The sequence below is a fragment of the Mytilus trossulus genome, chromosome 9 (genome assembly GCF_036588685.1).
Source record: "Mytilus trossulus isolate FHL-02 chromosome 9, PNRI_Mtr1.1.1.hap1, whole genome shotgun sequence".
Taxonomy (NCBI): Eukaryota; Metazoa; Mollusca; class Bivalvia; order Mytilida; family Mytilidae; genus Mytilus; species Mytilus trossulus.
Genome location: NC_086381.1, coordinates 21,977,882 through 21,996,280, shown reverse-complemented (window position 1 = coordinate 21,996,280; position 18,399 = coordinate 21,977,882). Strand labels below are relative to the sequence as shown.

General features: G+C 30.3%; 2 protein-coding genes across 2 annotated transcripts in view; both read left to right on the top strand.

The window, feature by feature from the left end:
• Positions 1–8,354, top strand: part of LOC134685311 (xanthine dehydrogenase-like) — a 44,903-nt gene extending 36,549 nt beyond the window's left edge. The window contains exons 29-35 of the mRNA XM_063544969.1: positions 159–287; positions 660–790; positions 1,687–1,818; positions 2,338–2,461; positions 3,215–3,311; positions 4,390–4,497; positions 6,449–8,354. Of these exons, the coding sequence (XP_063401039.1) occupies positions 159–287; positions 660–790; positions 1,687–1,818; positions 2,338–2,461; positions 3,215–3,311; positions 4,390–4,497; positions 6,449–6,516 (789 nt within the window). The 3' untranslated portion in view covers positions 6,517–8,354. The remainder of the gene's footprint in view (positions 1–158; positions 288–659; positions 791–1,686; positions 1,819–2,337; positions 2,462–3,214; positions 3,312–4,389; positions 4,498–6,448) is intronic.
• A 6,702-nt stretch (positions 8,355–15,056) lies between these two features.
• Positions 15,057–18,399, top strand: part of LOC134685310 (uncharacterized) — a 39,649-nt gene continuing 36,306 nt past the window's right edge. Inside the window, exons 1-3 of the mRNA XM_063544967.1 lie at positions 15,057–15,194; positions 16,799–16,938; positions 17,973–18,142. Of these exons, the coding sequence (XP_063401037.1) occupies positions 15,133–15,194; positions 16,799–16,938; positions 17,973–18,142 (372 nt within the window). The 5' untranslated portion in view covers positions 15,057–15,132. The remainder of the gene's footprint in view (positions 15,195–16,798; positions 16,939–17,972; positions 18,143–18,399) is intronic.

Sequence of the window (18,399 nt, the reverse complement as noted above, 5' to 3'; positions counted from 1 at the left end):
TAAAAAAATATCATGATTATTATTGTTTGGTTGTGGTAGTGAGCCTAAGCTCACTAAAAGAAGCTATATACTACATAAGAATGATGTCTATTTATTGATAATAAAAGAAGGGATTAATTAGATATAATAATTTGAATTTTATGTTTCTTCTTTTGTAGGTAGCACAAGTTTGTGCCTATGAACTTGGTGTACCTATGGATTTGATTAAGGTCAAGGCCAACACTTCTTTAGCCAATGCTAATGATGTTACAACAGGAGGTAGTATTACCAGTGAGCTATGCTGCTTGGTGAGTACTATGAGACCAAAAATGGCAAACAAATAAAAAAACAATAAAATAACAAATCTTTAAATATTATTATTAAGTTGTAGTCAAAGTGGAAACTCTATAATGTGTATACTAAGAGTGGATTAGTTTTTGCAATTTCTCTGTTGAAAAAAAAGAAAATATGAAGATAATTGGAGAGACAAACATTGGAAATGTTAGGCCCAAGGGAATATATTTTTGTATTTTGGATACAATTTTAAGAAAAATTACTCTGTAATCATAACATAAAACTTACATACTTTTTTTTTATTGTATCTTGCTTATAAAAATGTATATGATTTACAAAGAATCTAATCTAATGTATATTTTATCTTTCTGATATTTTATTCATAGGCTGTAATAAACTGTTGTCAAGATCTGAAAACAAGAATGGCACCAGTGAAGGCAAAAATGAAAAATCCAACATGGAAAGAATGGACACAGAAATGTATAGAAGATAAAGTAGACTTATCTTCCAGATATTGGTAATTTAATGTTTATAAATATGACACACTCAGACTGCAAAATTCACAAATTGTGTATGTCCTTTGTAAATTTGGGTGGTCAAAACCTTGGACCACCACTTTTCGAGAACTCTGGACTTGTGATCAAAATATTAGCTTTGATAAAAATCTTAGCTATGTAATCTCAATAGTTTAAAAGTTTAAATTCACATGGGGCAAAACTGAAAATAACAACCAAATCACCAAATAAGGTACCTTAGAGATAAAAATAATATTTGTATACTAATGTAAAAGTTGTATCCCCAGCATGTCTCTATACTTTTCATCATGAGAACTTGTAAAAAAAAATTAAACTAATTTGTTAATAGTAAAACGAACGATAACAACAGTCTTCACCACGAAAGGCTGAGATAGTCCTCGGGACTATGATTTGCTTAGACATGTTAGGTTGTCGATTATTTAACCTGAAAAGCTGCAAAACTTTTTGAAATATATAAATGAAATTGTTAAGCTAAAGTATGTAAAACTTCCTTCGGTTTATATTTGCAAATGAATAAATACACTTCTTGCCCTGAGGTTTATATTGTACCTATCAAGTTTTCCAAAGTAATTGTTGATATTAAAAAATATGTTGTATGAATTCCAATGAGACAGCTCTGCACAAGAGACCAAATGGCACAGAAATTTATAGCTATAAGTCACTGTACAACCTTCAACAATAAGCAAAGCCCATACCTCATTGTCAGCTATAAAAGGCCTCTAAACTTATTACCTAGTTTATGTACAAAAAATGAACGAAAAACAAATATGTAATACATCAAACAACAACCACTAAATTGCAGAGTTAACATTCTTAAAAAAAAAGTAGGTTCTCTTGTTCTAGGTAAAGTAATCATGATTTGTGTATTTATATGTAGTGTGTTCCAACCAGGCACAGAGGATACCCGTTACAATTCCTATGGTGTTACCTGCACTGAGGTGGAATTTGATGTCCTGACTGGTCAACACCTGATTAATAGGGTGGACATTTTATATGATTGTGGAGAAAGGTAAAACTTTATCTTAAAAAAACAATATGCTTTTGTGGCTACTTCACAAGGTGTTACCAATATGTTTTCAAAGACATTGCATTGGAAAAAAGTAAAAGAAGAAAAAAGAACTTGTTTTTTACATTTTCAACTTTGAATTTACATTGAAATTTTGCAATTAATTCTTGAACTAGGTTTCATACTAGATAATTAGCAAGTTTTAACTTGTGACATGTTTAGACCTATCATTTTTAAACTATAACCTGTAAGTAATACAAATTGCTCAGGTACAGATCCAGCCATTTTAAAAAGGGGAGATTCCCAAATCCAGATAAAAAGGGGTGGTTCCAGCTTAATGTCCAAATTCAAATGCATTGATTGTCCAAAAAAGGGGATTCCCCCAGCCACCCCCTGCATGAGCCACTGTTGTTTAAATTACCCCACTATATGTAAATGTATTTCCTTCTAATCAGAAGGGAGAGGGGATTATAGAACTATTTATTAGTTCAGCTCAAATTAATCTTGTTTTGATATTTTCAGTATGAATCCAATGATAGATGTCGGACAAGTTGAAGGTGCTTTTGTAATGGGACTTGGATACTGGCTGACAGAATCTGTCAAGTTTGCAAGCACAACAGGACAACTATTGACTCGTAGTACATGGGTTAGTCTAGTTATATTTTGTATTTAGTGGAAAATGTATTGTTATATTTTATTGAGCCTTGCTGACCATGGTCAAATGATTTAGAAGGATGGTCAACTGCATATCTGTACAGTTTACTTAAAGTTATGTTATCTGTATGGAAGTGGTTCTAGATTTACTTGAGTTATTTAAAAGCTGACAAAGAATCATTTGTTGTACAGATAATTGCATGATCAAGTTAATTTGTAAGTCATTTGCTAAGACATTTCATTTGATGGAGAAAATTAAATGTTGTTGGTTTCATTGGTGCGTTTCAGTTTTATTCCTCAAATGAAGTCCGAATATACAAACAAATAATTTTTTTATCCTTTTTATATAGACTAGGCCTATATACAACTTTCATAAAACATTCAGTCCAACCACACAATTTATTGGAAACATTTCATTGGATATAAAGCAGTTGTCAAACACTAGTTTTGATCATTGAGAAGTGTAACATTTCCTCAACAATAGAACATGATTAAAATGTTCAGCTGGTTTTTACAGAGTTATCATCCTATATTGTTATGTACCACCTTAAGAAGAATGAACAGTGGTCTATTAGAGCACTTAAATTGTAATTGCATAAAGGCATGACCAATACCTTATAATGCCTAAAAAATGAGGAAAAGCTTGATTGTATCTATCTACAAAACAAATGTATGTAAAAGACTTTAAAATCTAATCAAGAGGAAGAAATCTTACTTTAAAATCAACATTTTGTTTATTTCACAGGAATACAAACCACCAATGGCAAAAGACATTCCAATAGATTTTAGGATACAGTTGCTGAAAAATGCTCCAAACCCAGTAGGAGTTCTGAGGTCGAAAGGTAATAACAGTTACAGACTTGCATATTGCAATTTAATAAATGGAAACTAAATCATCAGTCTGGAATGTCCACAATTTGAGGACATGGAGGGCTTTGTACTCATATTTTATAAAAGAATTGCTTATTTTGTGTACTTAAAATATCTTATTTCTTTTAAAGTTGTCCAAGGATTTTTATCCTTACCTACAAAAGGTTTTTTTTAAAAGCTTGCTCTTTTTTAAACTTTTTTCATAGAGGTAAATAAGCTAGAAGTTTTAAAAATAATGTTTATATTTATGAATTTATTTCAAAATACAGCTGAAATTAATGTTAATTATTAAAACTTTTCTAGTGCAGAATAGGGATTCCAAAATTATTTTGAGCCAGCTGGACATTTTATATCTGATCTCAATTTTAATCCCTTAAGGCAATTATTGAAAACAGATGGCCATCCCAATGCTTGACATTAGATGAAAAAACAGAACATTGAACTTTACTTTGATATGAATTTGATGTTCTGACGTAAACTGTTAAATAATCTTAAATTGGTAGTGCATCATTAGAATGTACACATGTAAAATGATGTTATCAAAAACTTTACTTTCATTTTAAAATCACATTTTGTTATAACCGGATGTTGACTTGACAATGGTAAAACATGGACCAGACACGGATATGTAAAATCTGTGTACGTTTTTACAAAGCATGACTGAGTGAAGAAGCTCTTTCCACATTATTTTTTCAACAAAATACTTGAAATGAACGTTAGATACAGGTATCAATTATGATTTTAGCATATTTGAAGAAATGTACTGGATGCATAATTAAATTTCCCACCTGTGCACATGTGCACAATGTTATAGTTTAAGGCAAAAGGTTGGGTCAAAAAGATTGAGAATTACGTTAAACTGACCATCTCTTTTGAACTAAAAAGTAGATGACTGTTTCATGCTTTGCCTAGCCGGACTTTAACAGGACATAATACAAATATCAAGAATATATGAGCGTTTTGGAAACCTTGGTGCAGAACCATCTTTTATATTTTCCTATAAGTAAAAATTATTTCTTGTTCAACATTAAAATGATTCTTTTCTTTTAGCTGTTGGCGAGCCACCATTATGTATGAGTTGTTCAGCTTTGTTTGCATTAAAACGATGTGTAGAGGCTGCTAGGCAAGATATACAGAAAGATACATTCTTCCCTCTTGGTAGGTTGATTAAACAGTTAGTGTTTTGTCAGTGTATAGATATTATCTAGGCAAATACATTAAAAATGAAACCATCTAAGATGTTTTCTGTTTCTATCATAGAAAATGTGTATTTATGCCCTTGCTTTAAAAAAGTGGGGGTATACTGTTTTTATTGATGTTTTTGTAGATCTTCCATCCATACTTCATATGAATATTTTTTGCTGCATCTTTCTCAGGAACTACATCATAAAGATTTCTGAAATTTGGTTTCAGGGTTAACATATGTCAGCTACACCGAATGTAGGAAAAAAAGTCACAGGAAAAAAAGTCACGGAAAAAAAGTCACAGGAAAAAAGGTCACAGGAAAAAAGTCACAATATATTTTTTGTATGAAATAATCATATGATCTGCACATATATGTACTATTAACAGGAGAAACATTCCCAATTTGTATTTTTTATGGAAATGGTCATAAGGCCGCACATATATATGGATTATTATTGGGAAACATTCCCAATAGATATTTTGTTTGGAAATAGACATTTTTTAATTCATTTTATACGACTAGCTTTGGAAATTTAGAAATAAATCGCAAAACATTTAAATGGAAAATGTACATGCTGGTGTACTATTGATACATGCTTTCAAGGATTTGTTGTAATTATTTTTGTTTTATATCTCTAATGAAAGAGATGTGAGTTTAACAGCACAATTTCCTTCAATTTTAATACAAGTTAAAGGTTCAGTATATAACTTGACCACATGGGTTTTTGATTTTTATAAAGATAAGTATTCTTTAATTTAGTGTTAAACAAACAACATATTGCCAATAATAATAGCTTAGTATTTATATATATTTATATATATATATCTAGAAACTGTTGATATTGATGTGTGGCCTCTTGTGACACCTTCCCCGGGCGCCCTTCCCCCTTTGTAGACCTTTCATTTCCTGTCTTCGTAGGAAGCCATATCAATGAAATACAACTTATGCTCAAGATCAAATAAAAGGACACAATTAGTTTTCCCTGTTTGTTAAAAAGTCTACATTATTTATTCCAATACATTTTTATAAGTATATATATAATTCCTTTATAGTTTTACTGTAACATAACTTAAATAAGTACCCTTACAGAATCCAATACAAATATATTATGACTTTTTTTCAATGCTTTCAAAAACTCCAGTTATTTATTTATTGCATACATGTACATAGTGACCTTTTCACATGCATTCCAACATATTTCTGACAAATTAGTTTACCTAAACAAATTGTGACTTTTTTCCTGTGACTTTTTTTCTTGTGACTTTTTTTCCTGTGACTTTTTTTCCTAGGGATATTGTGACTTTTTATCCTGTGACTTTTTTTCCGTTTACCTATGACATGTTTTCAGATACATCCCTCAACAACTTCCTGTTTATAGAACAATTAAATATTTTTACATCATTATACTTATTTTAAAAGTTGCACGAGGGGTATCATCAGTGTGCAGTAGCTTAAAGTTTCAATTATCTACCAGTTAGTTCAGTTTACTTCAATTATCCCTTTTCAAATGTCAGAGAGCAAGGATTGAAAATCCCTTTTTCCTTGATTTGAATAGGCATTATTTCTACTTATTTTAAATGATTGTTATATTTCTAATGATTCTCAAAGTAAAATGTAAAGAATAATTTAACTTGATTGCATCGCTCTCTTTCTCCATCTATTTTGACAAAGTCGATACCCTTTAATTGCAACTGTTGTGAAAGGAGCCTTTTTTTTTAAGAAAAACTATGTTTTCCCTCAGTTTTAGATATAGGAAGATGTTGTGTGAGTGCCAATGAGACAACTCTCCATCAGTTTGTTACCCCCATTTTGTTTTTTTCCAATCGATTTACTAGTTTTGAACAGCAGTATACTACTGTTGCCTTTATTGAGTGACATAAGGGGCACACTGATAAGACATTTAATGATATTATTTACTTTCAGATGGGCCAGCAACAGTAGATAGATTACAAGAACTTTGTCTGGTAGATCCATCTCAGTTTGTTATCTGAGAATAATGAATGACACTTGAAAGAACATTCTGCTGTACTTCAGGAAATATGTGATTGACTTTGATATCAAGATTAAATCAGATGAATTAATATATATTTTGTAAATGTCTTTCTATATCATATATTTTAAAATGAAATTCTACTGTATGATATATATTTCTGGATATTTTTTAAATTATTTTCTATAATATATATTATGTAAATGATTTTCTATTTCATACCTTGACGGTATGAATGATCTAAGTAGTCCATCCATGACCTTGTTGTGAAAACACAGTTTCATTGGTATTTAAGACAGTTGATACATAGCTTTTACCTTATAATGTCTAACAGACTTTAAACATATATTTGACTATTGCACCAGTATGGAGTAATTTAAAAGAAGTTACCTAAATAGAACAAATGCATTATTGTTAATTTTTTGTTTGATTGTATGACATTATGTGGGATATTCTTGATACAGGTTTTTCTTTTTTATCCCTTAATATTTCATGTGCTCATGTAAACTAAAATAAGGTCTTTCATGTTGTCATATACTACTTTTATACTTGTTTGTTTGTTATGCTAGTCACATTCCTATATTGACAAGCACATTTTCACTCACTTAGGGCATAATTTAAAGAAATGCATTGTTATTAATTTTTGAGAAGTCTTATTTGATGGTTATGTTATTATATTTTGCATTCAGTATAACAAAATAAAGCCTGCTTTAGGAGTCTATTTATTATTCATACCATACAGTGCAAGACTTGATTTACTATACCAAACATGTGTTTGTACTGTTTTAACTCAGACAGAGCAGTAACAGTAGATAAATAAAAAATAATTTTTCAAAATTTTTTGGCTTGAAAATACTAACCCAAAACAGTACCATTTACTATAAGAAATTTTTCCTTTTAAAATTGTTATACGATGATGACTGATGTACCCATATTTTGACTATTTTATTAATTGTGACTGTTTATTTAACGCATCATGTAAATGTAGCAGAATTTGATGAGACTGTTATTAAAGTGAGAGGGTTAGCGCTATAGAACCAGGTTTAATCCACCATTTTCTACATTTGAAAATGCCTGTACGAAGTCAGGAATATGACAGTTCTTGTCCATTTGTTTTTGATGCGTTTTGATATTTCATTTTACCATGTGATTATGGACTTTCCAAATTGATTTTCCTCTGAGTTCAGTATTTTTGTGATTTTACTTTTTGTTATCAGTTCATCATTAGATAATATTTTCAACTGGAAGCTAGTTTTTACCTTAAGATTAGTTTGCCTCACTAAGCATATATCATTCTTTTTACAACTGGTAAGAAGGGGGGTAGTAAACTGGTTTTGGTTCAATGAACACTAGTTGTAAATACTTTTATTAGAAATGTAAAAAAATTTACTCAATATAAAAATAAATACAACCCAGAAAATACCTAGAAAATACAAATTTAACCTTAAAATTACTCATGAATGGCATGCTTATATACAATAAAAAGAAAAGGTAAAATAAAATTGAGAATGGAAATGGGCAATGTATCAAAGAGACAACAACCCGACCATAGAAAAAACAACAGCAGAAGGTCACCAACAGGTCTTCATTGTAACGAGAAATGTTTATATCCTGCAATTTAGAGTACAAATACTTACTTACGCTTACATTTTTTTACACATTAAATGTGCTAATAACTGATAACAGATATATCTGTCCACTTATAAGAACACCTTTTGAATATTAGGAATAATCTTTACCTATGAATGTTCTTGCTGCTTTTTATAAATAATTTATTTGTTATTTTCAACATATTTACATGTTATTGTTGATTCATATTATATAAAAATAAATCAATCATCATTTCATTCTTTTTATATTTTTAATAGGAACCTGATGTTCAGTAGTTGTTGTTAGTTGATGTGGTTCATAAGTGGTTCTCATTTCTCGTTTTTGTTTCACTTGACGGAGTCAAAAAGCGAGACATAGGTATGCTTTTGGCAGTTTGAAGTCTGCACACGTCGTCTGCAACAATGTATTAGTGCCTGATTAGGTCTTTTTATGGTGGACCTCTAGTTGTAAGTCAAAGATATTTTATATGCAGGTGTATAATCATTGGCATATCTCATTTCCATGGAGATTATTTGGCCCCGCCCCCCCCTCAGTCATGGTTAATTGACTTTGAAACATTTGCTTAAGATTTTATGTATTAGTTTGTGGTAAGATAGGTTTATGGAGAAACACAAGTGGCAGGTCAATAATAGTTGGTATGCAGTTGTATAAGTATTGGCAAATTTCATTTCCATGGAGATTATTTAAGGGGGTTCGCGGGTCTAAATCATTTATATAGGATTTCTCTATATTTTTCTATAAATGAACTTTATCTTATAGTTAGAAGAAAAATAAAATAAAAAAGTGGGGTCACCGTTCATTTGCGCTCACAATCTGCCTTCGAAAGAAGCATACATTTGTGTAAAAGTGTTTTTTTTCTGTTGAAGTAATAGGAGAAATAAAGTTAATATCGAAATAAAAAAAGAAATTTATTACAGAAATCTCTCAAATTTTACAATATTTTAGTTTTAGTACAGCTTATATGGAAATTATATTAAAAAATATAGGTCACCGACGAGTTAAAAAAAATATTTCAATTTTAAAGCCAAAACATGGCATTTTTTCACCAAAGGGAGATAATTTGGAACTTTTTCAATTATGTATACATTTTAAAAGTCATCTGGGGCCAACACGAATTGATTGTTTTGAATGATTTTTGTACCATATGATAAAGTAACAATTACAAAAGGTAACAAATAAAATTTGTAATGAAAATAAAATGTTTAATTTTTTTCTAAAATTTTTATAACCTCGAGCCTCCTTAACTCCGAACCTCAGCTAAGTTTTATTGACTTTGAAATTTTGCATGTTGACATGTATTAGTTTGTGTTCATGTTTGTTTAAAAGGAACTACTTATGATAAGTCAATATAATTTGGTATGCAGTTGTATTAGCATTGGCACATCTTATTTCCATGGAGATTGATTAGTCATGTACCCCTAAGTTATGGTTCAATAACTGAATATTTGCAAAACATTTGCATTATCGAAATTACAAAAAAGCGAGACATATCTCTGTTATAACAGTTTATTATTTATATAGATTAGACCTTTGGTTTTCCCGTTAGATTGGGTTTACACTAGTAATTTTTGAGGCCCTATAAAGCTTGCTGTTCTGTGTGAGCCAATGCTCCATGTTGAAAGCTGTACTGGTTTACATTCACAAATTGGGACTTGGAGAAAAAGTTGTCTCATTGGCACTCATATCACATCTGATATATATTAGTATTTTCTTTGAATATTCAATTTTGAAACAACATACTGTTTAGGAATTCTGATGCTTAAATTTTCTCAGACATTTGTAAATATGATAACAAATGGCTAATCATGGGGAAATCTTTTGAAATTTGCACCAATAACAAAAGATATTGTTTGTGGACTCAGATCAATCAATAAAAGAAGGGAAAATAAAATTCAGGTTCTTTATTTTTATACCAAAGGTCACAATTCTATATTTTTTTTCATGTAAACAGATATATTAATTAATAAGTTAGTCTCATCCAACTGAAAGCATTGAATATTGTTTTACTGTTTTTAAAGACTTTTATTGAAAGTGGGCATTTGGTGATTTAATTTTGTTCGAAATGATTCAAAAGTAAATTACTACTGTTAACGCTTGCATAAAGAAATTATTAAAATTGAGAATGGAAATGGGGAATGTGTCAAAGAGACAACAACCCGACCAAATAAAATAACAACAGCAGAAGGTCACCAACAGGTCTTCAATGTAGCGAGAAATTCCCGCACCCGGAGGCGTCCTTCAGCTGGCCCCTAAACAAATATATAGTGATAATGAACGCCATACTAATTTCCAAATTGTACACAAGAAACTAAAATTAAAATAATACAAGACTAACAAAGGCCAGAGGCTCCTGACTTGGGACAGGCGCAAAAATGCGGCGGGGTTAAACATGTTTGTGAGATCTCAACCCTCCCCCTATACCTCTAACCAATGTAGAAAAGTAAACGCATAACAATACGCACATTAAAATTCAGTTCAAGAGAAGTCCGAGTCTGATGTCAGAAGATGTAACCAAAGAAAATAAACAAAATGACAATAATACATAAATAACAACAGACTACTAGCAGTTAACTGACATGCCAGCTCCAGACTTCAATTAAACTGACTGAAAGATTATGATTTCATCATATGAACATCAGGCACAATCCTTTCCGTTAGGGGTTTTTGCATTCCTTTTTCACAAAAAAGGCATTTTTTACTGACTTTAATGACGTATATACTAAATTTAGTTCTGGTATCTATGATGATTTTATTTATATCCCCTTATGATGTTTTAACACGAAACTTTGATCTCAAACTTTAAATAATGCACCATTCTTCAACTCTACGACCAGGCAAAATTTAAAATTTAAATATTTCTCCAAACGAAAAATCAAAATTAAGCCTGCAGGTAGGTGGTTCATTAACTGGCTTAGCCACTCCATTGATATTTCAAACGAGAAAAGAAGCAAGCTGTAAGCACATACAGAGCGGTCATTGTTTTCCATTCCCAGTAATTTTGACATTTATTTTACTAGTACAGCCAGGTTATTGTTTATCTCTGTCTTCTACATTACATTCGGGGGAGGGGGGCACTACCGGTATATCAGATAAAGTCAAAGTTACTGGAAAGTTTACATATCTATTTCGCACCATTTCAATCATCATAACATAACTGAAAATCAAAATGAAAACAAATACCAAATATTAGTTCAAATATAAATTCATAGACTGATTTTTAGCAATGAAAACCTTCTTTCCTTTACGGGTAGACTTTATATACATAAATAAAGTGGTACAAGAAAAGCAAAATGAGTATGTTAAATTTGATGTATGCCTTTTTGTGATTCTTCGTTACATTTGTTGTTTTTATAGTGATATTAAGATGATAACACACTATTGACTGCTGTACCCCTATTTTTGACATTTTTACTCTTTGAGTATGTTTGTTTTGTTCATACATCGTTGACAATGTAATGGAATTTGATGCGACTGTCATACAAGAGAGAGGTTTAGCTAGCTATAAAACCAGGTTCAATCCACCATTTTCTACATTAGAATATCCTGTACCAAGTCAGGAATATGACAGTTGTTATCCATTCGTTTGATGTGTTTGGACTTTTGATTTTGCCTTTTGATTTTGGATTTTCCTTTTTGAATTTTCCTCGGAGTTCAGTATTTTTGTGTTTTTACTTTTTACATGCAGAAAATAACCAAATCAAAAATCGTGTTGTAAAATATTATAAATTGCCGTTCTGAAAGTGGGGATTAGGAATTGAAATATGTTTCGTATCAGATTGTCAAGAATGGCTTTTGACAGTTTATCACCAAGTTGTGATTCATCTATATTCTTTTTTACACAATCGTTAATCATTAATGTTAATGAAGGATTACAGTTAAGCGTAAAATACATGTTACTTGTGAATAATTTAATGACGGGTTCCTCATGTGAAACAGGATCTGCATTCCCTTATAGAGCACCTGGGATCACCCCCAGTTTTTGGTTGGGTTCGTGTTGATTAGTCTTTTTTTTCATATGTTGTGTCTTGTGTACGTCTATTTGTCTGTGTATCTTTTTCTTTGGTAGTCCTTGCGTTGTCAGTTTATTTCCGATCTATACGTTTGACTGTTTTTCTGTATATTTTGCTATTTTGTTTTAAATTGACAAGGATGAAAAAGGAAGAAAAAATCATAAAATATGAAGAAAAATAATCAACAATAATAACTTTTCGACGAACAATTTGAGGGTCATACTAGATACACATCCATGTCATTGATTATCATAACACCACGTTTTATAGATTACATGGATAACATATTAAACATCGGTATGCTACTGATATATTATCAACTGACCAATACATTTAAATCTGAACAGTGTTGTCATTAACTTTTAAACTATTTCACTTGCAAGAATATGATGGATCTAAAGCATTTAGCTGAGCTGGATAATTGTTTTGTATGTCATGTCTGTAACTCTGATATTTTGTCAGTTTTTGAAAAAAACATTGTAATCTCACATTCCTTATAATTATACTTGTTTTTTTTGGGGGGGGGGGGGAATTAGAATTTAATGTTGAAATATCAGAGTAAATCGAAGTCTTATTTTTAAAATCTGTACTTCTACTTTTTGAGTTTTATAATTACAACTGTAACACAAGCTTAGGTTTACATGATAAGTCATTGGAAATAGGGAAATAGGGAAATAATAATTTAAAAATAAAATATAACAAAGAAAGAATACAAGGAACAAGAAAAAACACCCTTAAAAAAACAAAACGAACAAGCTAAATTAACTGCATTTAAAATTAAATGAATTTTATACTGAGAACGTTTTAATTTTTCTTTCTTGGGGGCTTTTAAGTTTTTATTTGAGTAATATAATTTCATTCGAAGAATCATGTTTTAATGAACATTAAAAGAAATATTCATTGAGATGATTTCCTGTTGCCAAAAGTCAGAATATGTCACAGTTTTCCAACAATCTTGACATTTGTTTGTTCATGGTCATACTAGATACTTATCAATATGATAGATATATAATAATATCTAGTTATAAGACGACATATTTTAGCAACTGTTCAATACGTTAGATTTTTACTTTGTTGTCATTAACTTGTGAACTATTTGCCTTGAAAGAATGCAATAATTTCAAGCATTTGGCTGAGCTGGATAGTTGTATTGTATTTGTTTTTGGAGAAATATAATCTGATGTTGAAAACTCAGAGTAAATTGGAGTAATATCATTAAAAACTATCTTTTGTGTATTGCAATTACTCAACAAACTTAAGCTTACATGATAATTCGTTGAAAATGATTTTTTTCAATATAAAACAAAACATACACAAAGAACAAGCAACAAGAAAAAGAAACACAAACCTAACGAAGAAGCATATGTTAGATATTTAAATTCATTTAAATTAATTAATTTGTATCCTCGGAACGCTTTATTGCACAGACACTAAAAGGTCAGTATTCAAGTAAATTATTGAAATACTATTTAGGAATAAGTATACTTTCGAAATTGCGTATATTTGTAAACCGTTACGACTTTAAGGAATAAAATTAATATCAATCTTTCGGTTATTAAGAAATGAAAAGAAAAGTTAACAATTGAATAACAATATGCATGTTGAACAATAGGGATGTTGAAAACAACTCGTTTTCCATTTACGTTACATTTTTGCATATATCAAGAAAAATCAATGTTACAGTAGCACAGTGACATGAGTATTACTTGATTTATTTCACTTGACTGGGCGGAGTTTAACCAGTTCGGTCATCAGAGTCCAGTCCATCTATAGACAGATTTGTTGGGATGAACTCATCAAAGAAGTGTCCAGTTATAGTCATTGATCCGGTTTAAATATGTAAACACTATACGTATATTCGCAAAATAAACAGCCGTTGATTTTCTTGTAAAGCAAAGATTAACATGTAAAATGTGTCGTATTTTGGAATGTGTGGATATGAAGCAAACTAAATCGACATCAGTTGCACAATATGCATATGTCGTTATTCAATAAAGTTTTGAAATATTTAAAACTTATATTCCAAATGCTTTTTTTTTTGGTGTATGTGGTGGGTGGTGTGGGGGTGCGGGGCACAAGGGGATTAGTTGCAAATATAATTGATCATATATAAGAAAGGAAAAGAAGGTTCTAAGTATTTGAATTTTTGTTATATATGTTTTTATAAATCATGTTTAAAATATAAATCTCACAATCCGAACAGTTTCAAACATAATAATACAATAGAAGAGGGACGAAAGATACCAAAGGGACAGTCAAACTCATAAATCTAAAGCAAACTGACAACGTCATGGCTAAAAATGAAAAAGACAAACCGAAAAACAATTGTACACATGACACAACATAGAAAACTAAAGAATAAACAACACGAACCCCACCTAAAACTAGCTGTATTACACAACCAAAAAATAGCAGATACTTTAGAATAACCTTCTTTTGCATACATACATGCTATAAATCCTAAACTATTTTAATCGTCCCATATCGTACACTCATTTCTGTTATTTATCTATTTGTTGACAATGATAGATGACTAGAAATCACTAATTATAATTATAACGGCAATCATCCTTATCACACACTTCTTCGATTAGACTGTCCTTATGCAAATTATAATGTTAGCTCCGCCCGATCATTTGAAATAACATTGACAATACCTGGAAAGGCGTTTTTTATTATTTAATTCTTTTGATTTTTGTTGTATTTAAAAGTTTTTATTTGAGTTATCTTATTTCTCAGGAAGAATATTGTTTTATAAGAAATATTCGTTGATTTATTTTCGCTTAGCATAACATTAATTACAACACAGACCGAAAAGGTGATTGTTTTCCTACAATCTGTCCATTTGTTAGTTCATTATCAAACTCGATACAAGTCACTAAAATTGATAACCTATATGATCTAATCGATAGAAGATACAGTATCAATTGTCCAATAAGTATAAACATGTATTGTGCTGTCATTAATTTGTAAACTGCTGGCATTTAAAGAATAATATGGATACAAAGGATTTGGCTGAGCTGGATAATTGTATTGTATGCCCTGTCTGCAACTCAAGGTATTTTGTCATTTTTAAACAGCAGTGCATTTTAATATCATCGTTAGCGCTAAAAGGGATAACATTGTTCTCAACCTTTATGTTTTAAAACAAAAAAGAAAAGAAAATTGACACACTAGTAGATAACTGATCATTAACAGGATTGTTGAACAAATTGACTTTGATTGATTTAAATACTTTTAAAAACGAAGTAAAAGATAAATGTTGGTCTTATAACAACTCAATTTTAAAATAGTTACAAACTTTCCGTAGAGATGTCTGTATTTGCCTGAAAGATGTTAACAGATATACATTTGCATAAATTCATAACAGCGTGAACAGTGAGCAGTAACCTCACCTAATGATTTACGTCTGTTATGGAAAAAAGTAAAATCACAAAAATACTGAACTCAGAGGAATATCCAATCGGAAAGTCCATAATCACTTGGCAAAATCTAATGACTAAAAACGTAATAACGAATGAACAAGAACTGTCATTTTTCTAACTTGGTACAAGAATTTTCAAATGTAAAAAATGGTGGATTAAACCTGGTTTTATAGCGCTAAACCTTTCACTTTGTTGACAGTCTCATCAAATTCCGTTATATTTACAATGAGGCGTGAACTAAAGAGATATAACAAATAGTATAGTCAAAATATGGGTACAACAGTCATCATCGTGCTACAATTTGAATAGGAAAAGAGTGATACTGAATAAGAAATAATGGAATAGTTCTGATAACGGTGTATATGTAGGTAACATATACAATGAAACAGAAAAAATAATCAATATGCGATTTTCTATAAAAACGTAAAATAAAATTTATAATACTGTAAGATTCATTTTGTTGTGTAGATTCTCTTTATCAATTTACCAACTAGTAGATATTAAAATTATTGGGTTGTTTGATAAATTGGAACACGATAAATGTACTTTTAATCAACCGTCAGATATCTTAACTCTATTAATCAGATGATAGTTCAATTTTTGTTACAAGTTATTGATATTTTACGCGTCCTCCATTTCATCTATTTGTTATCATAATATATGTTTGTGTTATCTAATTTTTTATCTCATTAATTGTCGGTTTTTATTACGATATTGTGTAACTTATTTTCTGTTTGTGTTATGTAACTGTTTATCTCATTTTCTGTTTTGTGTTACGTAATTGTGTATCTTATTTACTATTATGTATTTGTGTTACGTAATTGTGTATCTTATTTACTGTTTGTGTCATGTGATTATGTATCTTTTTTTGTGTTTGTGTTTCGTAATTGGGTAGATCTATCTCATTTTGTGTTTGTGTTACATAATTGTGTATCTGATTTTCTTGATTTTGCTACGTAATTGTGAATCAGAGAGAGAGAATTTCTGTTTTTTTCTGAAACATTAAAACTGGCGTTGAATTATAGATTTCCAAACTTTCTTTTCTTTTTAAGTTACATTTTCGTATATTTCCAGAAATCATTATTGCATACCCGGTTCATTGTTTTATTTAAAAGTTTTTATTTGAGTAATATGATTTCTTACGAAGAAAATTCTTTTATGTTAATTATAAAAAAAAATCGTTATATAAGTACAAAAATGGTTCACACTTATTAACTGCGTTTTTTTTTTATTACAGACATTTGTTTAGAAATGACAAAGTTAAGGCAGGAGTGTTTGCTGCCAGCTGTGAAAGTTGTGGACATTTTATTAAATTCCGTGTGAAATCGGATGTCAACTCTAAAATCACAGTAACTATCAATGGACAGCAGTACACGGGTAATGTGAATGTTATTATCATGTAATACCAGGACACGTGTTTGATTAAAAGGTTGGGGACAACCAACTAAATAGGGAACTATTCCCCAAATTAGTGACAATTCATCATTTTAGTAATGATTACGTAGTGCTAAAATATATTTCTAAACTTAGTCTTTTTACTTCAATTGGCACAGGTGCATACATGTGATGGACTGTGAAACTCAGATCAGGAGATTGGGAAATTTTGGTCAGGAGATTGGGACTCAGATCAGGAGGTTTTTATCGACATTAATTTTGTCGTAAATGTAACCATGCAATGTAGAAATTGTCTTTTAACGTGTTCTTTCATTTACACCAGAATGTAATGTGTTTATACACCTTAGTGCCCTTGATGCCTTTTATTTAAATGAACACATTATCAAATAAAAATATTGAAAAGAATATGCTTGTTGTTTTGAGTTGTGTTTGATAATTGATTGTTCACTCATTGCAAATAATGATTATATACAAATAAGAAAGAAATATGCTACACATGTATATTTTTAACATGATAATTTGATTAAAAAATAACTAACAATGACACTAGTAAATTGCATGTTTTTTTAGCATTATAAAAGTCATATTTCTGATAATCTTTTTTTGAGATGCATTGCAAATTCCGCAAATTGTCCAAACCTAACCTGTTTAATGCCTCCAACTTTTTAAAAATGCATAATATAATTGAAACCTTAGAGGGAGCTGTTCCATCATGTCCATTTTCTATATATTTGTGCCATTTTAAGTAAAAATACCAATTTTAAGAGTTTTATTTGTATTAAAAAACAAAGCAACGTGAATCTTTCTATCATTATCGAGATCGAGACCTAACATACATGACATGTGACCTCAAAGCGGGTTTCGTTAGATCTCCCACGCGACATATCAGAAAACGGGAGCGATGAGAGATAGTTTTTTTTTAATTAGATTGACTATAAAACATTTATAAATTCTCACAAATTCAATATTCACGTAAGCAACATAATTTATTGGGTGTTCTTGTTTTCTAATTATAGTTGGAAATGAATATCCGCCAGCAACCAAACTTAACACGTACTTGCGGAAAGAAAGGATTTCTGTTGGCACCAAAGTGATGTGTCATGAAGGCGGCTGTGGTATCTGTCTTGTTGAGGCCAAGTTGTATGAACCTATGTCTGATACAAAGAAGAGTTACCCAATCAACTCTGTAAGGACTAATTTTATTTTATTTCTGATATAAATAAAAGAAGATAGTGGTTGTATTACAAATAAACAAAACAAAACATAATAATTATTATAACACTTTCTTTAAATATTATTTTAAGATAATATCATACACTTATATAAATGGAACATAATTTTGTATGATAAATGGTCTAATAATGATATAGATATTATTCCGAAATTTTTATTGCTGATCTTTTTTTGCCCAAACAACTCGGGCAGCTGTGGTGTATATATATC